General features: G+C 42.6%; 1 protein-coding gene across 1 annotated transcript; it reads right to left on the reverse strand.

The window, feature by feature from the left end:
• Positions 1–15,777: 15,777 nt before the first annotated feature.
• LOC144329172 (integrase/recombinase xerD homolog) lies at positions 15,778–16,590 on the reverse strand. Its single transcript, XM_077935892.1, has one exon. It carries the CDS (start codon positions 16,588–16,590, stop codon positions 15,778–15,780), a length of 813 nt encoding a protein of 270 aa, XP_077792018.1.
• Between the last annotated feature and the right edge of the window lie 3,194 nt (positions 16,591–19,784).

Below are 19,784 nucleotides of genomic sequence, written 5' to 3' on the forward strand. Positions count from 1 at the left end.
CTAATTGGCCCTGATTGCAGAAACCTGTGCAAGGACTTCTACTAGTGCAATGGGGCTTCTCCCTCCCTCTATGTGCCCCCATTGGCGCTGGGGTGTCAGGAGAACCCCCAGAAGAGCACATGGGGGAAGAGAGGGGATATTGTTCTATTGGGCAATCAGAAATGATGGAACTTTTGTTAAACAATGGAACAATGTTAAATTCCACCCTTAGTGTTTATTTTGTTGAATACATCAGATCCTTGCACTTTATTGGATAACATCTCTTTGTTTATTTCTGTGTGGCTCTGTCTATGCATTGCAAATGTATGTGTTCTGTACAGTAATTTGATAGCTTACTCATCTCTTCATGACCATAGTAAATAGAAATCGAGAGCCTAATAATAACAAAGTCTGAATTAGAACACACAGATCTTGAGTGCACTATTTTCAGGGAATGGTAATCTTGGCAAGCTGTCTTGCAGGTCTTTTCGGAACAGCTTGTGGCCTTGTCTAATTGGTTAAGGGTAAGAAACAAACATATGGTGTTTAATTGGAGCAGAGAAACTTTGGAACATTAATTCATTTTATCTGGTCATTGAATTTCTGTTGGGGTGGAGGGCCAGAGTAACAGAGATTTCAAGCTTTCTAGGTGAAAATTAAATACATGGCCCAACCAACATTTAGCTCTTGTGTGGTTCATCTGCACATCCCTGTTCAAGCAAATGGCACAACTTCTAACCTGAATAATACAAGAAAGGATAATTGGTATCAATTTAATCTCTTTCCTCAGGTTTTGAAAAGTTCTTTTTCAAAAATTGCATGTATTTTTAAAAAATCCACGTCTTGCATGCTGAAGTATTCCTAACCAGACTTAATGCAAACCTGGGTCTCAAGCTGGGTTCTAAGCACATTTGCTTTGAAGAAAGCTTTACTGACATTTATTCTAAATAAAAGCGTTTAATATCAAGGTGCATATGCTTTATCTTAATTCTTCCTTCCTGAGGGCTATTGCCTGGAGTTCAATAATCTCTTAGATTGGGTTGGAGATGAACTGATCTAGTTCTACAGTAACAGATTGTGGTATTTGAACCTCACAACCACATTTAGAAGAGGTTAAAAACAGGATGCTTGCAGCTGAAATAACAATTGTTACTATTTTAAATCATTTAGCTCTTTCCTTCCAGTTTTGCAATGTTTCTGTTTGCTTTTATTAAGTTTTGAAAGCACATCACTACCTAACATCACCTAATTTTTTTCCCATTATGTAATTATACTTTTCTCGAAACAAACAAGGATTTGGCCCACTTTAGTTAATTATCTGACTTCAGACCAGTGGTCCATCGAGATCAGTATTGTCTAAGTAGATGGCATTGGCTGTCCAGTATAGCAGATGGGGTTCTCTCCCAGCCCTTCCAAGAGATGCTGGCAATTGAACCTGAGACCTTCTGCATGCAAGGTCTAAAGCCTGTGCCCTTACTGGGACGTTAACTTAATCCCAGTGCAGTTGCTACACAGGTAACTCTCAATTTACATGCATTTAACTTGTACACATTCAGCTTTACATGCTCGGCAAAAATAAAATTAAAAAGGGGTGGGTGTCTGGGGAAAAATATACTTTGACAATCCAACACACCATTGAATCCAATGTGTCTTGACTATATGTGATTTTGCCTTTATGCGCTGTCCCTGAAACGTAATCCCCGTGTGAGTTGATCATTACCTGCAGTTCATTTCTATAAATCAGGAGTCTCTGGGGTCTCTGTGAGAAAACCCGGATATAATGTTCTAAATTTAAAAATAAAAGAGTGTGGAATATGTACAGTGTTGTTGTTGTTCATTTGGAGTCTTTACTTACATAGTTATTTCTGTCACTTTTCAACGGTCCATACAAACTTGCAGAAATGTTTTGCACAGAAGTAATACAGATGTTGGAAGAGTCAGGACAGATAAAAGGAAGTTCTTCACCACATGGTTTAACTATGGAACTCACTCCCACAAGAGGCAGTGATGTCCACCAACTGAGATGGCTTTAAAATAGGATTAGACAAATTCATGGAGGAGAAGGCTAATTGATGGCTAGTAGCCATGATGGCTTTGCTCTGCCTCCGCAGTTGGAAGCAGAATACAGTACAACCTCAGTTCCCAAATGCCTCTTTTTTTAAAAAATATATAATATGTATTAAATTTTCCATTTTAACAATCCAATAAAAACCACATTAAAACATTCCAAATTAAAATGCAATCCAAAAAAACAAAATATTCATTGTCAAATTATATATCTTTTGGGTGACTTCCCACACTCTGAAGTTCTATTTTGGAATGTTTTAGCTCCCAAACGCTTAAAACCCAGAAGTAAATGTTCCAGTTTTCGAACATTTTTCGGAAGCCAAAAGTCCGATGCAGCTTCCGCTTGAGAGCAGAAGAAGAAGAGAAGAAGAGTTTGGATTTGATATCCCGCTTTATCACTATCCGAAGGAGTCTCAAAGCGGCCAACATTCTCCTTTCCCTTCCTCCCCCACAACAAACACTCTGTGAGGTGAGTGGGGCTGAGAGACTTCAGAGAAATGTGACTGGCCCAAGGTCACCCAGCAGCTGCAGGTGGAGGAGCAGAGACGCAAACCCGGTTCACCAGATTATGAGTCTATTGCTCTTAACCATTACACTACACTGGCTCTTGCAGCCCATCGGCAGCCACGCCTCAGGTGTTGAACATTTATGACGCCAAATGGGCTTTAGGAATGGATTATGTTTGACAAACGAGGTTTGACTGTACCCTGTTTCTGAAAACCATGGGAAGGGAGAGTGCTCTTGTACACTGGGTCTGCTTGTTGGTTACCCAAAGGCATCCATCTGGCCACTGTGAGAACAGGATGTGGGGCTAGATGGGTCATTGGCCTGATCCAGCAGGCTCATCTCAAGTTATGTGCACACACATTCACAATTTTTAAACTTTCTACCTGCCCAGACATTGGCCAAAAGGAGGAGTAATTCAACCTGCACAACAATATACCAATTTGCTGATGCAGGTCTCCAAAGGTGCTGCTCTTTCCAGTAGAATTGGATAAACATGTTCTATGCGCTTAGCAAAACAACCTGCAGATCTGCTGAGCTGTGCCCTGCTACTCATAATTGCTATCTGTAGTTGAAGTAAACAAGCAGCTGGAATAGCGCATTACTCTTGAAAAATAAATCCCGTTTTCAAATCTGATTGAATGCCGCAGAGATACGAGACGATATGAAGAAGATGCAGCAGCCACAAAATCTCTGCTGTTCACAGAGTCCAAACAGGGCTCTGTGTTGTGTGCGTAGGAACAAATGAGGAAATGAAGTTTGTCTGGACTCTGAGGTGAGGAGCATGTCAGCTGCATGCCTGACAAAGGCATTTTTGATAAAGTAGCCACTTATCTCTTACCCCAAGATAGGAAATACATCACCAAAAAAGAGGCCACAGATTTGTCTAAAGCCTACACATGGTCATTGGTATCTGTGGAAATTTTTAAAAGATTAGTAAGAAAGATTTTTTAAAAATTAATATAATTTATTTATGTTGTAAATTCTTGTTTGTGTTCATTTTAAGTAATTGATTTTATATTTTGTAAGCCACTTAGAAGCCTATCTTGGCATTAAGTGGTATATAAATTAATTTATTAATCATCACCTCACCATTGTGGGTAAAACAACCCACGTGCCCAGTATAATTGTTATTGTAATTATGCTGTAAATTCTTGTTTGTACTGTATTGATTTTATGTAATTGATTTTATATTTCTGAGCACCCTACTGCTAGCATAACACTTCTTTGTAGGAAACAGCTTAAGGAGTCAGTCCATTCAGTACAGTACTATTGACAGGCAGGTGCTCTTCCGGGTTTCAGGCAGGAAGTAGGTGGGGTGGGGTGGGGACTTGAACCCCCTCTCCTGCAATCAGAGTGGCTTCACTCATATATCGTGAGCACATCAGGAATGACTCCAAGGAATAGAACAGCTTCCCAGGTTGTTGTTGTTGTTGTTTATTGAATTTATATACCGCCCTATACCCAGGGGTCTCAGGGCAGTTACAGAATAAAATCAAGATATAAAACCACAAAATATCTCATAACAACAATGACAACAACAACAAGAACAGTATATTATTTATACCCCGCCCCCATCTGGCTGGGCTTCCCCAGCCACTCTGGGCAGCTTCCAACAAAATATTAAAATACAGTAATGCATCGAACATTAAAAGCTACCCTAAACAGGGCTGCCTTCAGATGTCTTCTAAAAGTCTGGTAGTTGTTGTTCTCTTTGACATCTGGTGGGAGGGCGTTCCACAGGGCGGGTGCCGCTACTGAGAAGGCCCTCTGTCTGGTTCCCTGTAACTTGGCTTCTCGCAGTGAGGGAACCGCCAGAAGGCCCTCGGTGCTGGACCTCAGTGTCTGGGTAGAACAATGCGGGTGGAGATGCTCCTTTAGATATACTGGACTGAGGCCTTTTAGGGATTTAAAGGTCAGTACCAACAACCCAATAGCACCCCCCCCCCATAAGACACATTTTAAAAGGGCATAGGATGTAAATCAGATCAACCAAAGGCCTGGTTAAAAAGGAATGTTTTTGCCTGGTACCTAAAGGTGTATAATGAAAGCACCAGGCAAACTTTCCTAGGGAGAGCATTCCACAGACGAGGAGCCACTGCAGAGAAGGCACGTTCTCCTGTTGCCACCCTTTGGACCTCTTAAGTTATGCCCTATTTGTCACCTGACCAACTTTCTGTCAAAATATATTTAGTCCTTACTTAGTGTGGGGAAATCCTGGTAACAATAACAGTGGTCTGTGCCACTCCTTTAGTCTCTGGAACTAATTTTTTTTTCTTTTTTTGAGTCATGCTATGGAAGTTGCTATTTATTTTTGTAATTGTTTACATGCCCTTCACCGTAACGTCCCAGGCTGGGTTACAACAATTAAAACACAACAGCCAGCGCTTCGATCTATAATATTTCCTTTTTAATAACTATTGGACACTGTTGATGGAAGGAAAAAAACCAAACCTGTGTTGGAACAGAAGGGTAAAAAATCCAAATGGAGGTAATTTTTGTTATTAAACCAACCATAATGTCAAAAAAATCCTTGTGCTAGCTTTTGAGTTCTCCAGGCCTCTTCATCAGCCTAGACAAGAGGAAAGAAAGAACAGGGGTGTGGTGGTGGTCTTACTGAGGCAGCTCTATTAAGGACTCTGCAAGTTTCAGGTTGGAGCTACAACGACTGGGAAGAAATAAAAATATACAATGGTTGATTCCCCCTTTCTGAAAATACAAAATGCAGCTGTTACTCAGATTTGCCTGCTGATGGAAAGACCACCTTCCTGTTCTGAGCCCTGTTCCTTGTATAGTTAACGGCAGAATTTAGATCTAGGGCATGGAACCAAATAAGACCATATATATCAGTAAGAGGGGATGCTGAGTGCCAGTTCCTGATGGGCTTTTGTTAAAGGTCTTGGATGCTGCTCCCCATTGTGAAAGTACAAAAGGGCACATCTGCCCTGAAGTGAATGAAGAGCCCGTATTGTATGCCTCACCTTGACTGCTAAAGTGCATTATGTCTGATTCTATTCTCTCCGGTAATCAATGCCCGCTTTTAAATATAAGTTCCTCGTGTCTCTCGCTTGCTTCCTCTCCCTCTCTCCCTTTCTCATGGCAAATAGTTCATTTTAGTTTCCATATTGGAATGTGATCAATTTGCTTACATGCTCTTTGTTGTATCACATTGTGTCAAATTCCACTCAAGCGGAAAACATGCTTTGCTGTCTGAGTTTGTAGTATGCTTATTTTAATCTCCTCCTGCCTTACTCCCAAGTCCCACAGCAAGGATGGCAGATGCGTAAATGCTGAGGAATTTTATTTTTACTTAGGGATTTTTCTGTTTACCAGGTATTTTTAACTTACATTCCCCCCAGCTGTCATCAGTATTGTACATAGTCATTTCAGTTGATTATTTCATATACTGTACTGCATTTAGACTACCTCCGTGGTAACCATGGCAACTGCTTCCCGCTTAAGCGCGGTTGAGCATGTGGGTTCATGTTAATTTAGTTGCAGAAAGGGAGAGTAGCTCTTAGAAGCTCTAAAATCATTTAAGTTATTACTGGCTTTCATTTGAGGTTCAACAAAGGTAGACTATGTGGATTCTCTCCCTCATTATCAAAGCCAAACTTAACTAAAGGTTGGGGGATGCAGGAAGGTTGGGTTCCAATTATGAAGTATCTAGACTTGAAGGTCATCAGTTATGCATGTTTATGTCCTGGCTATGGATGGGAGAAAAATTAGGTTCACTTCATATTTGAAGATGAGCTTACCTAATTCACACTTTCTGAAAGAAGATATGCACCAAAACAGGGATGTCTTGGGCACTCTCACTTCTCTGAATTTTGCAGTGCTGTTCTTCAGACAAGTAATGTGCACAAAAATGCATAAAGCACACAAGGAAATGTGCATATTAGTGAAAATAATGTAGGAAGAATAATTGCATTAGGGGAAATTGCCCCACCAAAATGATTCTATTAGGTAAAATTGCATTTTTAAAAAATCTGTATCATTAGAACAAAAATTGTACTAAAATGAAGTCTCACGAGGACTAAAAAAAAATGCAACCTGATGTGGAAATGTAGAGAAATGAACTTAAGTTTGGAAAAATGAGAAAGGGAGAGGAACAAAAGTTGACAGACTCACTTGTCCCTAGTTCTGGCTCCCAACTAGAGATGCAGCCTTTAGACTTTCAGCTCAGATCAGGTTACAAGGTGTAGAGATCAGCAGCCATTTACCTCTAAGGCACATGTCTAGGAGTAAGTTGATACATTTCCCAACACTAGACATGTCCTCTGAGCTCCACTTTTGAAGAATGGGGCGGGTACGGTAATTTTCTGTTATTATTGATGTATTTCTTTCTATTTAGAGTTGTAGTGTGGTAGATTTTCTATTCTTTTCTAATGATCTTATTGTGTTTTATGTAAATCACTTAGGGACTTGGTATATTAAGCTGTATATAAATTTTGGGATGATTTGTTGCGGTGGCTGTTGCAGTTCAGAAACTGAACAGAGGACTGTTTTGGGGTTGTTGGATTTTTTTTGTTAATGGCACATATCCAATTTGCTCTCACACCAGCACTTCAGACAGAAAGAATAGTGTGGACTATGTATTAAAGCAGGAGAATAATTGTATTCCTAATACCTATTTTTCCCCAAAATTCTGCAGCTTGCCCTTCAAGTGTTCCTCAAGTGACTGAGAAAGAGAAAGCTTTTAAATTAGTTATTGTTTATTATTTATTAATTAAATTTCTGCAGCACCCTTCACCCGGGGATCATAGGATGGTTTGTAGTATTAAAACACAAAAAATTCTTAATGTAATAGCCAGTGCCTTTTTTTTCTTGAGGTCTTCCCTGGTGAGCCACCTGGTCATTGAATTCTGTACCAGCTGAAGTTTCTGAACCACCTTCAGAGGCAGCCCCACAGAGGTAGCCCCATGGAAGATAAACCAGGAATGGCCATTCAAAATGCAATTTCCTGCCCCCTGAGCAATCCCAATTGCTTTAATGGGAGAACTCATAGTTGGGTTCCATGCAACCCAAGGCCAGACACATTTATCCAGTATTATTTTCTTGAGATATTGTACACTGCTCTTCTTTATATGATTGGATTGTTTTATACATTGTTGCTGGAATACGCTGGTTCTACTTCACAGTACTGTTTGAGATTTTCTAAAAGGTGGGATATAATGCAAATAGTAGCAATAATAAATGTTTGCAGAAGGCTGTAATGGAAACAAGATAGCAAAGTTTTCTTTGTTGCATGAAAATAATAGCACCACTCTTCCTCACTGAGTGGCAGGCAATTCACACATTATGACCCCTTCCTACTGTCAAATGTGACATCACAGCTCTGTGTTAATTGAAAAAATGCACCTACTTGGCTACTTCCATCAGTAAGGGGAGCTGAAAATCTGTCTCAGCAAAGTCCCAGGAGGCACCAACTTGGGAGTTCTGCATATTTGTCTTCTTTGTGCTGATGCTGTTTTGATTGTTGTTGTTTAGTCATTTAGTCGTGTCCGACTCTTCGTGACCCCATGGACCAGAGCACGCCAGGCACTCCTGTCTTCCACCGCCTCCCGCAGTTTGGTCAGGCTCATGTTTGTAGCTTTGAGAACACTATCCAACCATCTCATCCTCTGTCGTCCCCTTCTCCTTGTGCCCTCCATCTTTCCCAACATCAGGGTTTTTCCAGGGAGTCTTCTCTTCTCATGAGGTGGCCAAAGTACTGGAGCCTCAACTTCACGATCTGTCCTTCCAGTGAGCACTCAGGTCTGATTTCCTTAAGAATGGATGCGTTTGATCTTCTTGCAGTCCATGGGACTCTCAAGAGTCTCCTCCAGCACCATAATTCAAAAGCATCAATTCTTCGGCGATCAGCCTTCTTTGTGGTCCAGCTGTTTTGATACATCTTGCTAAACTAGGTGACTAATATCTGGGAAGGGAGTGTGTGTTAATAATAATAATAATAATAATAATAATAATAATAATAATAATAATAATACATTATTTATACCCTGCCCATCTGGCTGGGCTTCCCCAGCTACTCTGGGCGGCTCCCAATAGGATATTAAAAACACGATAAATTTCTCAAACATTGAAAACTTCCCTAAACAGAGCTGCCTTCAGATGTTTTCTAAAAGCCAGGTAGTTGTTTATTTCCTTGACATCTGATGGGAGGGCGTTCCACAGGGTGGGGGCCACTACCGAGAAGGCCCTCTGCCTGGTTCCCCCTGCCTACATTGACACATAGTCAAAGAAACAAGATACCAGAGAAATAATGTTCATATTTTGCTGCAGATCATCATCAACATGCTAATCCTCACTCCCCAAAGATGTGTTACATGGAAGTAGAAGCTTGGGTAGCAGTGGCCCAGGAAACAGCATTTTCTGCAGCAGTCCCTATGTAGCAGAACTGCCTCCTCACAGAGGATAGTCTGGCATCTTCACAACACAGTTCATTGAATGCTGAAGACACAACTCTTTACCCTGGCCTCTATATTTTTAGGACCCATCCTTAGTGTGAAGGGTGGGTAATAAATTATAATCATAATCATAATATACAGAGACAAAAGCTATGCATACATAAAAGAACAGCCAAGTAGGAAAAGCCATATCCATTATGACTGGAGTTTTGAGATTAAACGCTTACAATCATTTTCTATTGAAATCTCTGAATTGAAGAAAAGGCAGCAGACTGGCTCAATCCATGTCAAAAATGATGACTGACTGAAATAGAACTCACATTTTCCCCCCAGGAACTTTCCAGCAGAAATGAAAATTGCCTTTTCTCCCCCTGCAATGACTTTGCAGCACTCCTGAAAATTCTTGCTTACTCAGTCAAATTGCCCTCATTTGCCTTCATATTCAGTTGCTCTCACTTGCCCTCAGTGGCATCACCATTCAGCCAAATCTGGTTGCTGCCAAGTGGTGTGATGTCATCTCACTCACTATGCAAAGTAATTGAGCGTGGACGTGTGGCTAATTCATGTGACTAATCAGGAAGGAGGAGGGAGCAACAACCAGAGGAGAAAATGGCACCGAAGAAGCAGAAATCAGGGGATGCAATGGCAACATACATGACTGGGGGGAAAAGAAAGATGACCACACAGTAAGTATTTTATAGGGTAAATTTCCACCATGCAAGAATGGAATGTTTAGATCTGAAACTTGAATAATGAGCACAGCCCTGTTGGTAATAAATCTTTGAACTGATCTGGGATGGAGGAAAATAGTGGTGTTATGGAAAATGTAGAATGCTGGAAGTTATTCTGTACACTTTTGCAATATCTGTGTTCCAACATAGTGTGGAATGTCAATGCTTACAACACCAGATTTTTATGTAACTTTGGTTAAGGATCTGCCTCTTGAGAGTGTATTCTTTTAAGAAACATGAGAAGTTGGAGGTCTTATAAAGAGCAAAGGCTTTTTGGAATGCTGAATGGTGGGAACTGAAAAAGAGCCTCAGAAGCTCTTAGCAGGTGGTACAAAGAAATGATGGGGTGTGCCTGGTATGGAACCAGAAGCCAAGGCAAAGCTTTCAGAAAGACAAATGCTTTATAATGTGCTGTCCTTATCTACTGCTTTCATGATGTGCCCTCATTTGGCAAAGAAGCTCTGCTCCTCTCTTTCTTCTCATTGCACACTTTGCAGATCTATCTCCTTGCAAGAATCTAAGGATATCAATCAATAACTAAGCAGTCTTCACTTCTGGCATTTGCTTCTGTTGAGTGACAAGTGGCTGATTAAGTACCTCACCCCTTTCCCTTGCAGGTACCACAGCCCCTCTATTCATGCTATACGATAGGCAAAGAAGAAACAAGAGGGAACTAGGAGGAGGTTGATGTCATTCTTCAAACTTCAAAGGTCTAGAATTTTAGCTATTGAATCAAGAGGAACTAGAATTTCACTGCAACTGTTTTGTTAAAAACCATTTGGTCTGGATGGCCATGAAGGCTGCAGAAGACTTGAAGGCTTTCATACTCATTATAAGGTAGGCCAAAAGTTTTAGGGCTATGCCTTACCATGTCTCTTGACATGGGCAGAGTTGAGCTCGCCTAAGACTGATGCTGGAGTTACTTTTCCACACTTCTCATTTCCCCTGAATATATTATTAATAAATGTTGCCCTAGTTCAACTACTACTATGTGTCTTCTTCCATTCCTGGGTCTGGTTGCAAACAATTTGTACAGAAATTTCACGCAGATCACTGGTTTTATGTACACTGGTGACAATAATAATGGGGATATCCAATGTTGTCCTACCCCTCTGCATCACCCAAGCCCCATACATTCTCTCTGGGTAATGGAGGCTCCTCTACCCCCCCCCCAGCAGGTGTGGGAAGCATGCAGGGGGTGCAAGGAGGAGCGGAGGAGGCAGTCCATTTGCAGGAGGGGAAGCCCATTCTGCCCACAGATAGCCACCGTTAGATGCTATCCAAAACAACAATACCAGCTATTTTGTTCTGTATTCCGACTGAGAGAGATGTGGGCTAGAATAACTGCCTAAGTTTCTAATTTTGCAAGGCTCCTCTGAAAATGTAATGCGAATCTGTACCACAACTACAAAAGAGGGCAATAAGGCCTGCAACCTGAAGGTGGAACTTCCAGGAGGCTGGAGAAGAGGATTCATCAACATTGCCCTTCCCAGCATTCACCTTTTGCTACTGTTGATCTTGTTCGGAGGTGAGCTGCGGGAGCCAACTGTATATCATCCCCACCCTCTCTGAACTGTATTTAAGCCTAGCTGAGGCGCCTCAGAATAAATAGGACCTGCACCAACGACTGGACCTTTATTGTCTGCTGACTCTATTTTTGCTTTGTATTTAGGTCTAGATTATTTATTTTGTAATATTAAATTTATTCACTGTCTGCCAAATTGTTCGTTTTTGTCTCCTTTGAACTTACTGGTGTGCTTTTTCTTCCAGCTTCCACGCCAGTGATTTGATAATAAGACAATGTTTTGGTAATAATTTGATGTTTTGATAATGTTTGTTGTAAGCTGCCTCGGGCACAGCTCACCATGGAAAGGAGGCATAAAACAAACTAAATCAATTAATGACAAAGCCTGAGCTAGCAACATGTGAGGGGAGAATGACTAGACTAGGTGAGAGCAAGAGTTTATTTATAACTGTAACCCATCCATTCTTTGGCAGGAGCTGTCAACCAGGGTACAATATTTTGCGATTCAAAGTCTGGCAAGTACACCTACATGAGCAGCTCCTCACACTGTGTCATCAGGAAACAGGTGAGCGAAGCACTGTGGATGCAATGGCTCTTAAGAAAGTCCTTTAAAAGTCTTCCCATTGTTCCACATTTTTTTTTTTAAGAAAACAACAACTCAGCAGCCCTGGCTCAATGTGTTTGGAAACAGTCAAAGGGCACTCACCTTCAGAAGAGCAGGTGAAAGAGGAGCTTTCAAATAAAAAGGTCTGGAATAGATGCCATAGAAAGGTTTATAAAGAGAAATGAACTCCCATAAGCCCCCTGCTCACTCACTGGTACTAGAAATAGAGCTGCACTGCCGTCAGATAAAAACCAGTAAAATTGTATTTTATTATTCTTACTGTTAATTTATTAATCTCCTTCTACACAAACGTCTCAAGGCAATGTACAACAAGAACTGCAAAAAAACATTTCACACACAAACACACACAGAGCTACTTGTTAAAGGAATTAGATGTTGGTAAATAATTTCAGGATTAGGTTAAAGCTATCTACGATGGGTCCTGCACTGCTTTATGCATAAAGAAGAAGAACTCGAATTATTTTCAAGTAAACAGAAACAGGACAGAGTTGTTCCTGCTTTACTTTTTGTAATATGTAATGATCCATTAGTAGTCCTTATAAGATCAACAGAAGATGTGACCAGGGTAAAGTGATATCTACAGGTTATAAAATATGTGTGCTATGATGCGATGCTTTTATTAACTAATCCTTTAAAGTATGAACCCACATGCTTGAAATAATAGAGAAGTTTGGTCAAGTCTCTGGCTACAAAAGGAATCCATTGAAACCTGAAATTATGGGAATAAATGTGTCACAATCAATTAGCAAATTTGATGAAAGTAAGCATAATGAATTGGACAGCTAAGCCATAAAATATTTTGGAAGGTTTTCTTCAAACATAGAAGAGCTGTATAAATTATGAGTCAGTGATGGTTGCACCAGCAAAAATAATTCAATTCCCCCCCCCACCCCCAGATTGGACTTCCATGGTTAGGTAAAGTTGCAACAATAAAAATGCATATAATTCTTGGAATAATTTTTCTATTGGAAAATATAATGATGAAGATCGACAAAAGGATATTATTGAACTGGCAAAAACTACTTTCAAACTTTGTGTAGAAAAGATGGAGTTCCCATGGCAACCTTGGAAAAAAGCTACAATGAAGGACGAATAAAATACAGTAGATTATTATAAAGCTATACATCTAAATGTAATAGCCCAATGGCTGCATGTTGTAAAGGTGGTTCTACGGTTAGAGCAGGGTTGTGTTAAAAGCTTGCTAGTGGTTCTTCCATGGTACCACAAAAAGAGAGAAAAGGACAACACATTTTTGGTCCTATATAATCCTTGTATAAATGCAGCCCTAGATGTTTGGAAAAACTTAAAAATAATGTTTATATCCAATATAACCTTGCTTGCATCTTTTATGTTTACCAAAGATGTTAAGACTAGAAGACAACTATCTAATTGGATAAATAATGATGTGATTACATATAAAGTGATTGTAGATAATGATAACTGCAAAATAACCCAAATGGGTCTAATCCCCACAATCGTTTCAATAGAGACAACTGAGGAGTAATGTATATGAAACTATAAGAGGGAATAAGATGGCAGGAGTACTGTCAGGTTTTGAGGAAATAATTTATAAGAAGGAAAATCTAAAAGAGGTTCAATCTAAAATATATGTTTTTCTGAATACTTCGAAATCACATTTGGTTCTAACTTTAAGGAAAAATGGGGGGAAAATAGGTAGACCAATTTCTGAAAAGGGATGGGAATTTCTTTTTAAACTGAAGCATGAACATGATCCCTTTGTGCTAAGCTAACATTAGAGAAAATCATTACAAACTGCTCTATCAATGCTATGTGACTCCACACAGATTGAGTTAAATTTACAATGTCTGTGACGGAGTCTTGGAGATGTGGGCATTTGAAGGTGGATATGGAAAATATCTGGCGGACGTGTGGAAAAAAAAGTTTTTTTGGGCAGAAGAAAAAAGGATAAAACAGAAGACACAAATATATAGAATAAGCAATAAAATGTTACAGACTGAGAATATAAATCAGCTGGGAATATTTTTCTTTCCCACAAATAAGGTTGTTAAAGGAGAATAATCACTTGCACTCCACCCAAGGGCAATATCTCATTCCTCTTTGGTAACAGTAGTTGGAATGTGCAAATATTCTATTCCGCAGGCCAAATCTGTTTCATGGAGGAACTTTGTCCTCTTGAAGCTCTGCAAAATCTCAGCCAAGCTTTGGTAAAACGTTGTGTGCCCGAATTCACTTATAAGGAAAAGAAAGTTTTCCAAACTGTTGAGAGACAGAGAAATTCCATATTCTTGGCTGTATATAACATCCTGCCTATGTCCAACTGTCCAACTGTGAACATTTTAGTGCTCCATAGCATCACCATTTTAGAACATGAAAGCTCAAGAAAGCTCTATGAATGTAGAGTAAAGTAAATTTCTGGGTCAATGGTTAAGAGAACAGATCAGATCATGAAAATACAGAAGTTAGTAATTCCTAGGCCATGTGTACCACCACCACTGTGGTGAGGTTTCAGTGGAAAATAAAGAAAACTTATAATGATGCTGCAAGCTATTGGCTGGTCTGACCGCATATGGCTCACTCCTGATGTAAGCATACAATGCTTGTATGATGGAGCATTTAATCATTTACTTCCCTGAAAGAACTGGGTTTGAACACTTATGCAGACTAGATGACCGTAATGCACTTTGCATGGAGCTACCCTTTACAACTACAAGTGGTAAAGCATGTGGCTATCACGACGCCGTTGACTGGAGTGGATTGTAGAGAGCTTATGAGGACAATCCTGAAACATCTGCTTTGACTACCAGTTAGTCTACAGACCCAGTTCAAGGTGCTGTCTTTAGCTTTTAGAGCCATGAATGCCCTGGGTTCAGTGTGTGTACATGTGCATGAAGTTGCAGTTCGAGGACCCGATCTCCGCATAGTGGAATGAAAACACAAGGACACGTGATATAAGGTTAATGGGCAAGAAAAGGCCACAACTTTATTGATTACAGCAAGTGAAAAGGTATTGGCTTAGGCATTGGATTACGTCAGCTGACTCCAACCCCTCAGAGAGGGGTGAGTCTAAAATAGGGGGGTTTATTCACCAGTAGGTAGAGCCTGTTGATGCTAATCCAACTATAAGCTCTCCCCTGATGTCACCGAGGGTCGTGCCATGGCCTCCCGCCACGCAGGCATTGGACAGAATACACGACCGCCGGATTCCTTTAACGGAATACCAAAAATTGAAGGCATAGGCGATGGCCACACCTAGCTCTTCGACACACCACAACACATTATTCCAATGCCTAACCACCACCCGAGCCCAAGAGGCTCGCCGCCAATACCCTCACAGCTGTAACCAATCCCTGATGCTGTTGCTGATGCTATTTAACCAAATGTCATTCCCTTGGTGTGAAAGATGAACCCCATCATTCTGGTACAAGGCCTGGTTGCCAATCTGGATATGGTCATGAGAAATGACTCGGCCATTCATAAAGCGCACCCAGCGGGCTATTGCACGATTTAAGAGTTTCCTGGATTTTTCAATGGCCATACAGTTCTGCGCACCGCGCCAAACAATTCTCTTCAGGAAGGAGGACTGGAACACTGTTGTTCCGGGACACAAGGCAACAATCTCATCAAGATCTCTTTTTATGTTCCACGACAAGTCCGCACTTCTCCTGTTAACAAGGTCATTTCCCCCCAATTGAAGGATAAGGATGTCAGGAGGGCCAAACGCGGCAACTCTCTCTCTCAGCAACGGCATAAGCTCCTCCCAACGCATGCTTCGCCTCGAAAACCAGGAAACTCGCACTCCAGGTGGCAACCCAAGATTAGGGGTGAGGCCGCAGCAAGCAGACCGCACGCGGGCCCAATACGGTGGCCGCAGATCCAAACAGTTTTTCTGAGAACGGCTGAGAATGAAGGAAAGAAAGAGACGGGTAAGTAGCGGTAAATGCAGAAAAGCGCATTCTAGTGAATGTAACCTTTATAAGCATCGGATTTCCACCGGCCCATTTCTTTAATCTTATCCGCCGGCAGACCCAAGTGCGCAGCTGTTGTGGCGGCGCCAATCCTGAATGAGTGTGCTGCATAATCCTGGGAAGATAAACCACAGGCATCAATAGCTTTGCGGAGTACCCTTGTGAATTGGTATCTCGACAAAGGTGACCCATCTTCATGAAGCAGGAGTGGGCCAGGACCGGGCGGTCTGAGGTAAAGGTACCTACTAGTGTCCTTGACCGGGCATGGGCCCTGCTGCGCTGAAGCTGTAAGTTTAACAAGAGAACCCCTACCAGCCTGATCAGTTTTGGATTGACTTATCCGCACTGTCAAGCTAGCTTCGGACAGCTGCACGTCCTCCATGAGGAGGGCGCACGTTGAGCCACTTGCATTAACCTCGGCTACCACTTCACCAACCCTAAATGCACGAAAAAAGGCGACAGCATAAGTGGCGGAAAAGAGGCGGGCCTCGAACTTGGTCCAGCAGATTGACCTAAGCTTTGTGCGTATCTGAGAGAGCAGCCCGTAAGAAATTGGCTTACGGCCCTCGGCTCTAGGGGGTTGTAGCCTGCTCCAATCCTCTATGGCTCTGCGGATCAGGAAGTCACTGCACGGGTCGGAGGAAAACGTAGCTTTAGCAAAGAAGCTGATGGCGGCTACGTGTATCTTTAAAGTTTTGGGGGCCCATCCCAAATCGTCAAGATGGGAAAGGTATTGCAGAACGTCATCCGTGGTGGGTGGCACGCTAGGCGAAAGCCCCAATATCCCTGACCTGCAGCCCATGAAATCGCACCACACTTTTTTGTAAGGTCTGAGGGTGGAGGGTGCGACAGACGCCAATACAACCTTAATCACTTTGCATCTCCAAGATTCCCCAGGTTCTCCAGAAAGGGTTCGGGCAACATTTGAGCTCCAGGTGCTAGCAACCGGAAGCGAGGCATCAGAGGACGAACGACCGTAGCAGGGACGACACCCTCTCAGAATGAGATGACTGCCTAACCAGTATGTTCACCACTGCCTGGTTATCAGTTCTGAAACACACCTGGCGATTCCGGAACTCCTCCGTCCAGATATGCACGGCCACTACTATGGGAAAAAACTCAAGAAAAGTGAGATCCCGCGTGATAGCAACGGGACGACGAAGAGTGAGGCCGGGAAGATGGCGCCGCAGCAGTTTAGGCTGCTAAATTTAGGCTGGTTGGGTGCCTGCCCGTGGGCGTGGGCGCCAGCCAGGTGGGTGGGAGGCAGGGGGCTAATGCCCCCTGCTTGAGGCGTAGTCCGGATCCTGACCGCAACCACTCCCCTCTCTTGCAGGAGGAGAGTCTTTCTTTGTGTGATTAAGAACCTTGCAGGCTCTTCATTGGCTGGAATGAACCCTAGGAGTGTGAAAATGTGTGCACACACAAAAATGAATGTGTGTGGGCTGGAGGCTGAGCTTACCACTGTGATGTCCTCCACGCCTACACCTGTTCATCCCACAATCTTAGAATGATTGAAAGGGACGTTTCTTTCTTCATTTCTTTCTTGGCACTATTTTAGGGAGGGAACACAAATTATTATTATTTCCTTGATAATCATTATAATTACAAGAACTGTGTTAAGTTTCAAAAAGTTTTTTTTTCAAGTGGATGGAATGCATAATTATACAGGAACAGCAATTATCTTTAATTAATTTTCTCTTATTTTAAAATGCTTGGAGAATTTTCCAGTGGGGTGCAAGGTTTGCATTGGGGGCTTGGTTGAAAGGCTGTTTGATTAAACTGATGTGTGTGTGTGTGTGTGCGCGCGCGCACCATGGCACTTGAGCAGACTGTATCAAATGTTGATAATAGAATATGGAACATTGTGGGGGAAATGGCTTTAATAGTCAAGAAATTCAGACTTACAGAAAAGAATAATAAAAAACAAATTTAGTTTAAGACTAATTAAATGAGCACCTCTAATAGACAATTTGGTCTTAATGTAGTTTCCTTCAGTATAGCTTGCTCTTTGAACTGTTGAAAGTCACTTGGAGACTTTTTTGTGTTACAAGAGACTAATAAGTTTCACAAACAAACAAATACTGACGCCATGCTTGTGTTTACAGTCCAAGTTGCGGTTCAGGATTGTTAATTCCCTGGTATTTATTAACTCTGCCCTTCCTCCTGCCAGAGCCCAAGGCAGCCAACAATATTAAAACACCATTTAACACTATTTAAAATCACAGCAAACCAATAACAACTTTAAAGACACAGCATCAGGCTGTAAAAACGTCGCTGTTCAAATATACAGCTAGCCACTGTATAAGGTAAAGGGACCCCCGACCATTAGGTCCAGTCGTGGCCGACTCTGGGGTTGTAGCGCTCATCTCACTTTACTGGCCAAGGGAGCCTGCGTACAGCTTCTGGGTCATGTGGCCAGCATGACTAAGCTGCTTCTGGCAAACCAGAGCAGCGCACAGAAACGCCATTTACCTTCCCGCCTGGAGCGGTACCTATTTATATACTTGCACTTTGACGTGCTTTTGAACTGCTAGGTTGACAGGAGCAGGGAACGAGCAACGGGAGGTCACTCCGTCGTGGGGATTTGAACCGCCGACCTTCTGATCGGCAAGTCCTAGGCTTGTGGTTTAACCCACAGTGCCACCCGCGTCCCGGTCATGGTTGTTAGGATACTTCTATTCCCTTCACGGAGCTACAATTTCCAGAGTTCCCTAGGAGATTAATTGTTAAACAGTCTGGAAATTGCAGTGATTCTGAGCATCACCTTCCACCCATAAATGTTAGGATGGAGACAAAAGTGCTGTTATGTACTGAGTTGAATAGGATCCAAACTGCAGCAGTCTGATTGGTCCTAGAACAATAGGATCCAAAAGGCAGCAGTCTGATTGGTCCTAGAACAATAGGATTCAGAATGCAGCAGTCTGATTGGTCCTAGAACAATGCAGCAGTATGATTGGTTGGCAGGAACTACCCAATCATGCTCCAGATAGAAGTGAATCCACAACCTGCTTGGCTTACAGTAGAATTCCGGAATTAGCCAATCATGCGCAGCCCATTGTGTAAATAATGTATATAAAGCAGATACTTTGAGGGGACATTCATTCATTCCTCCTCACCACTATGAGCTGAATAAAGAGCATGAAATCACTTTGCGACTCTGAGTATATTTCACTGGCGACGAAGGTGGGATCCCGCTGAGCTGACTGCCACACACAGCACCGCAGCACCGCCACCTGCCGCACCGCTGCCTCGCACCGTGTATCCAGGCTTCAGCTCCGGGACACAAGGAACTCAGAATGGCAACCGACAACAGCTTCTCGCCATTCAGCCCAGCATCTGGAGACTGGGAAGCGTACGCCTCCCGTTTCACCTTCCTCCTAGAAGCCAAAGGGGTCACCGACGAAGAAGACGCCAAGAAGAGGGCGATATTCTTCAGCGTCTGCGGAGAAGAGACGTTTGAAATCGCCCGGGCTCTCCTTGCGCCTCAAAACGTCGCTACTGTTCCATACAAAACAATAATGGAACAGCTGAAGGGGCACTTTTCACCACAGCCCTCAGTGGTGGCTCGTCGAAATGCCTTCTACGCAAAGCGGCAAGCCCCTGGAGAAACCATAACTGGGTTTGTGACCTCTCTCCGCCAAGCCGCCCGGTTCTGTAACTTCTCAGAGCTGGAGAACATGCTTCGTGACCGCCTCGTCGGTGGCCTGAAGGATGAGAAGCTGCAACAACGCCTCTACGCTAAGAAGGACCTAACGTTCCAGGTCGCTCTGGAGGAGGCCCTGGCAACAGAAGCTGCCGAGAGGTCGACGCAAGAGGCACGGCCGAGCCAGCCGTCCCAACCGAGGGTCCACCACGAAGACCTCACCGACGACTCAGGATCCAACAGGGAGGAGGTGCACTGAGTACAGCAGCGCACTCAAGCAGCCCACATACCACAGCTGCCTCGACGAGAAGGAGGGAACTGCGCAAGCTGTGGAGAAAGTCACGAGAGGAGGA

The sequence above is a fragment of the Podarcis muralis genome, chromosome 11, assembly GCF_964188315.1.
Source record: "Podarcis muralis chromosome 11, rPodMur119.hap1.1, whole genome shotgun sequence".
Classification (NCBI taxonomy): Eukaryota; Metazoa; Chordata; class Lepidosauria; order Squamata; family Lacertidae; genus Podarcis; species Podarcis muralis.

Bases quoted from the DNA above. Each gene is read 5' to 3' on its own strand.
- LOC144329172 (XM_077935892.1), bottom strand. From the start codon at position 16,590: ATGGGCTGCAGGTCAGGGATATTGGGGCTTTCGCCTAGCGTGCCACCC.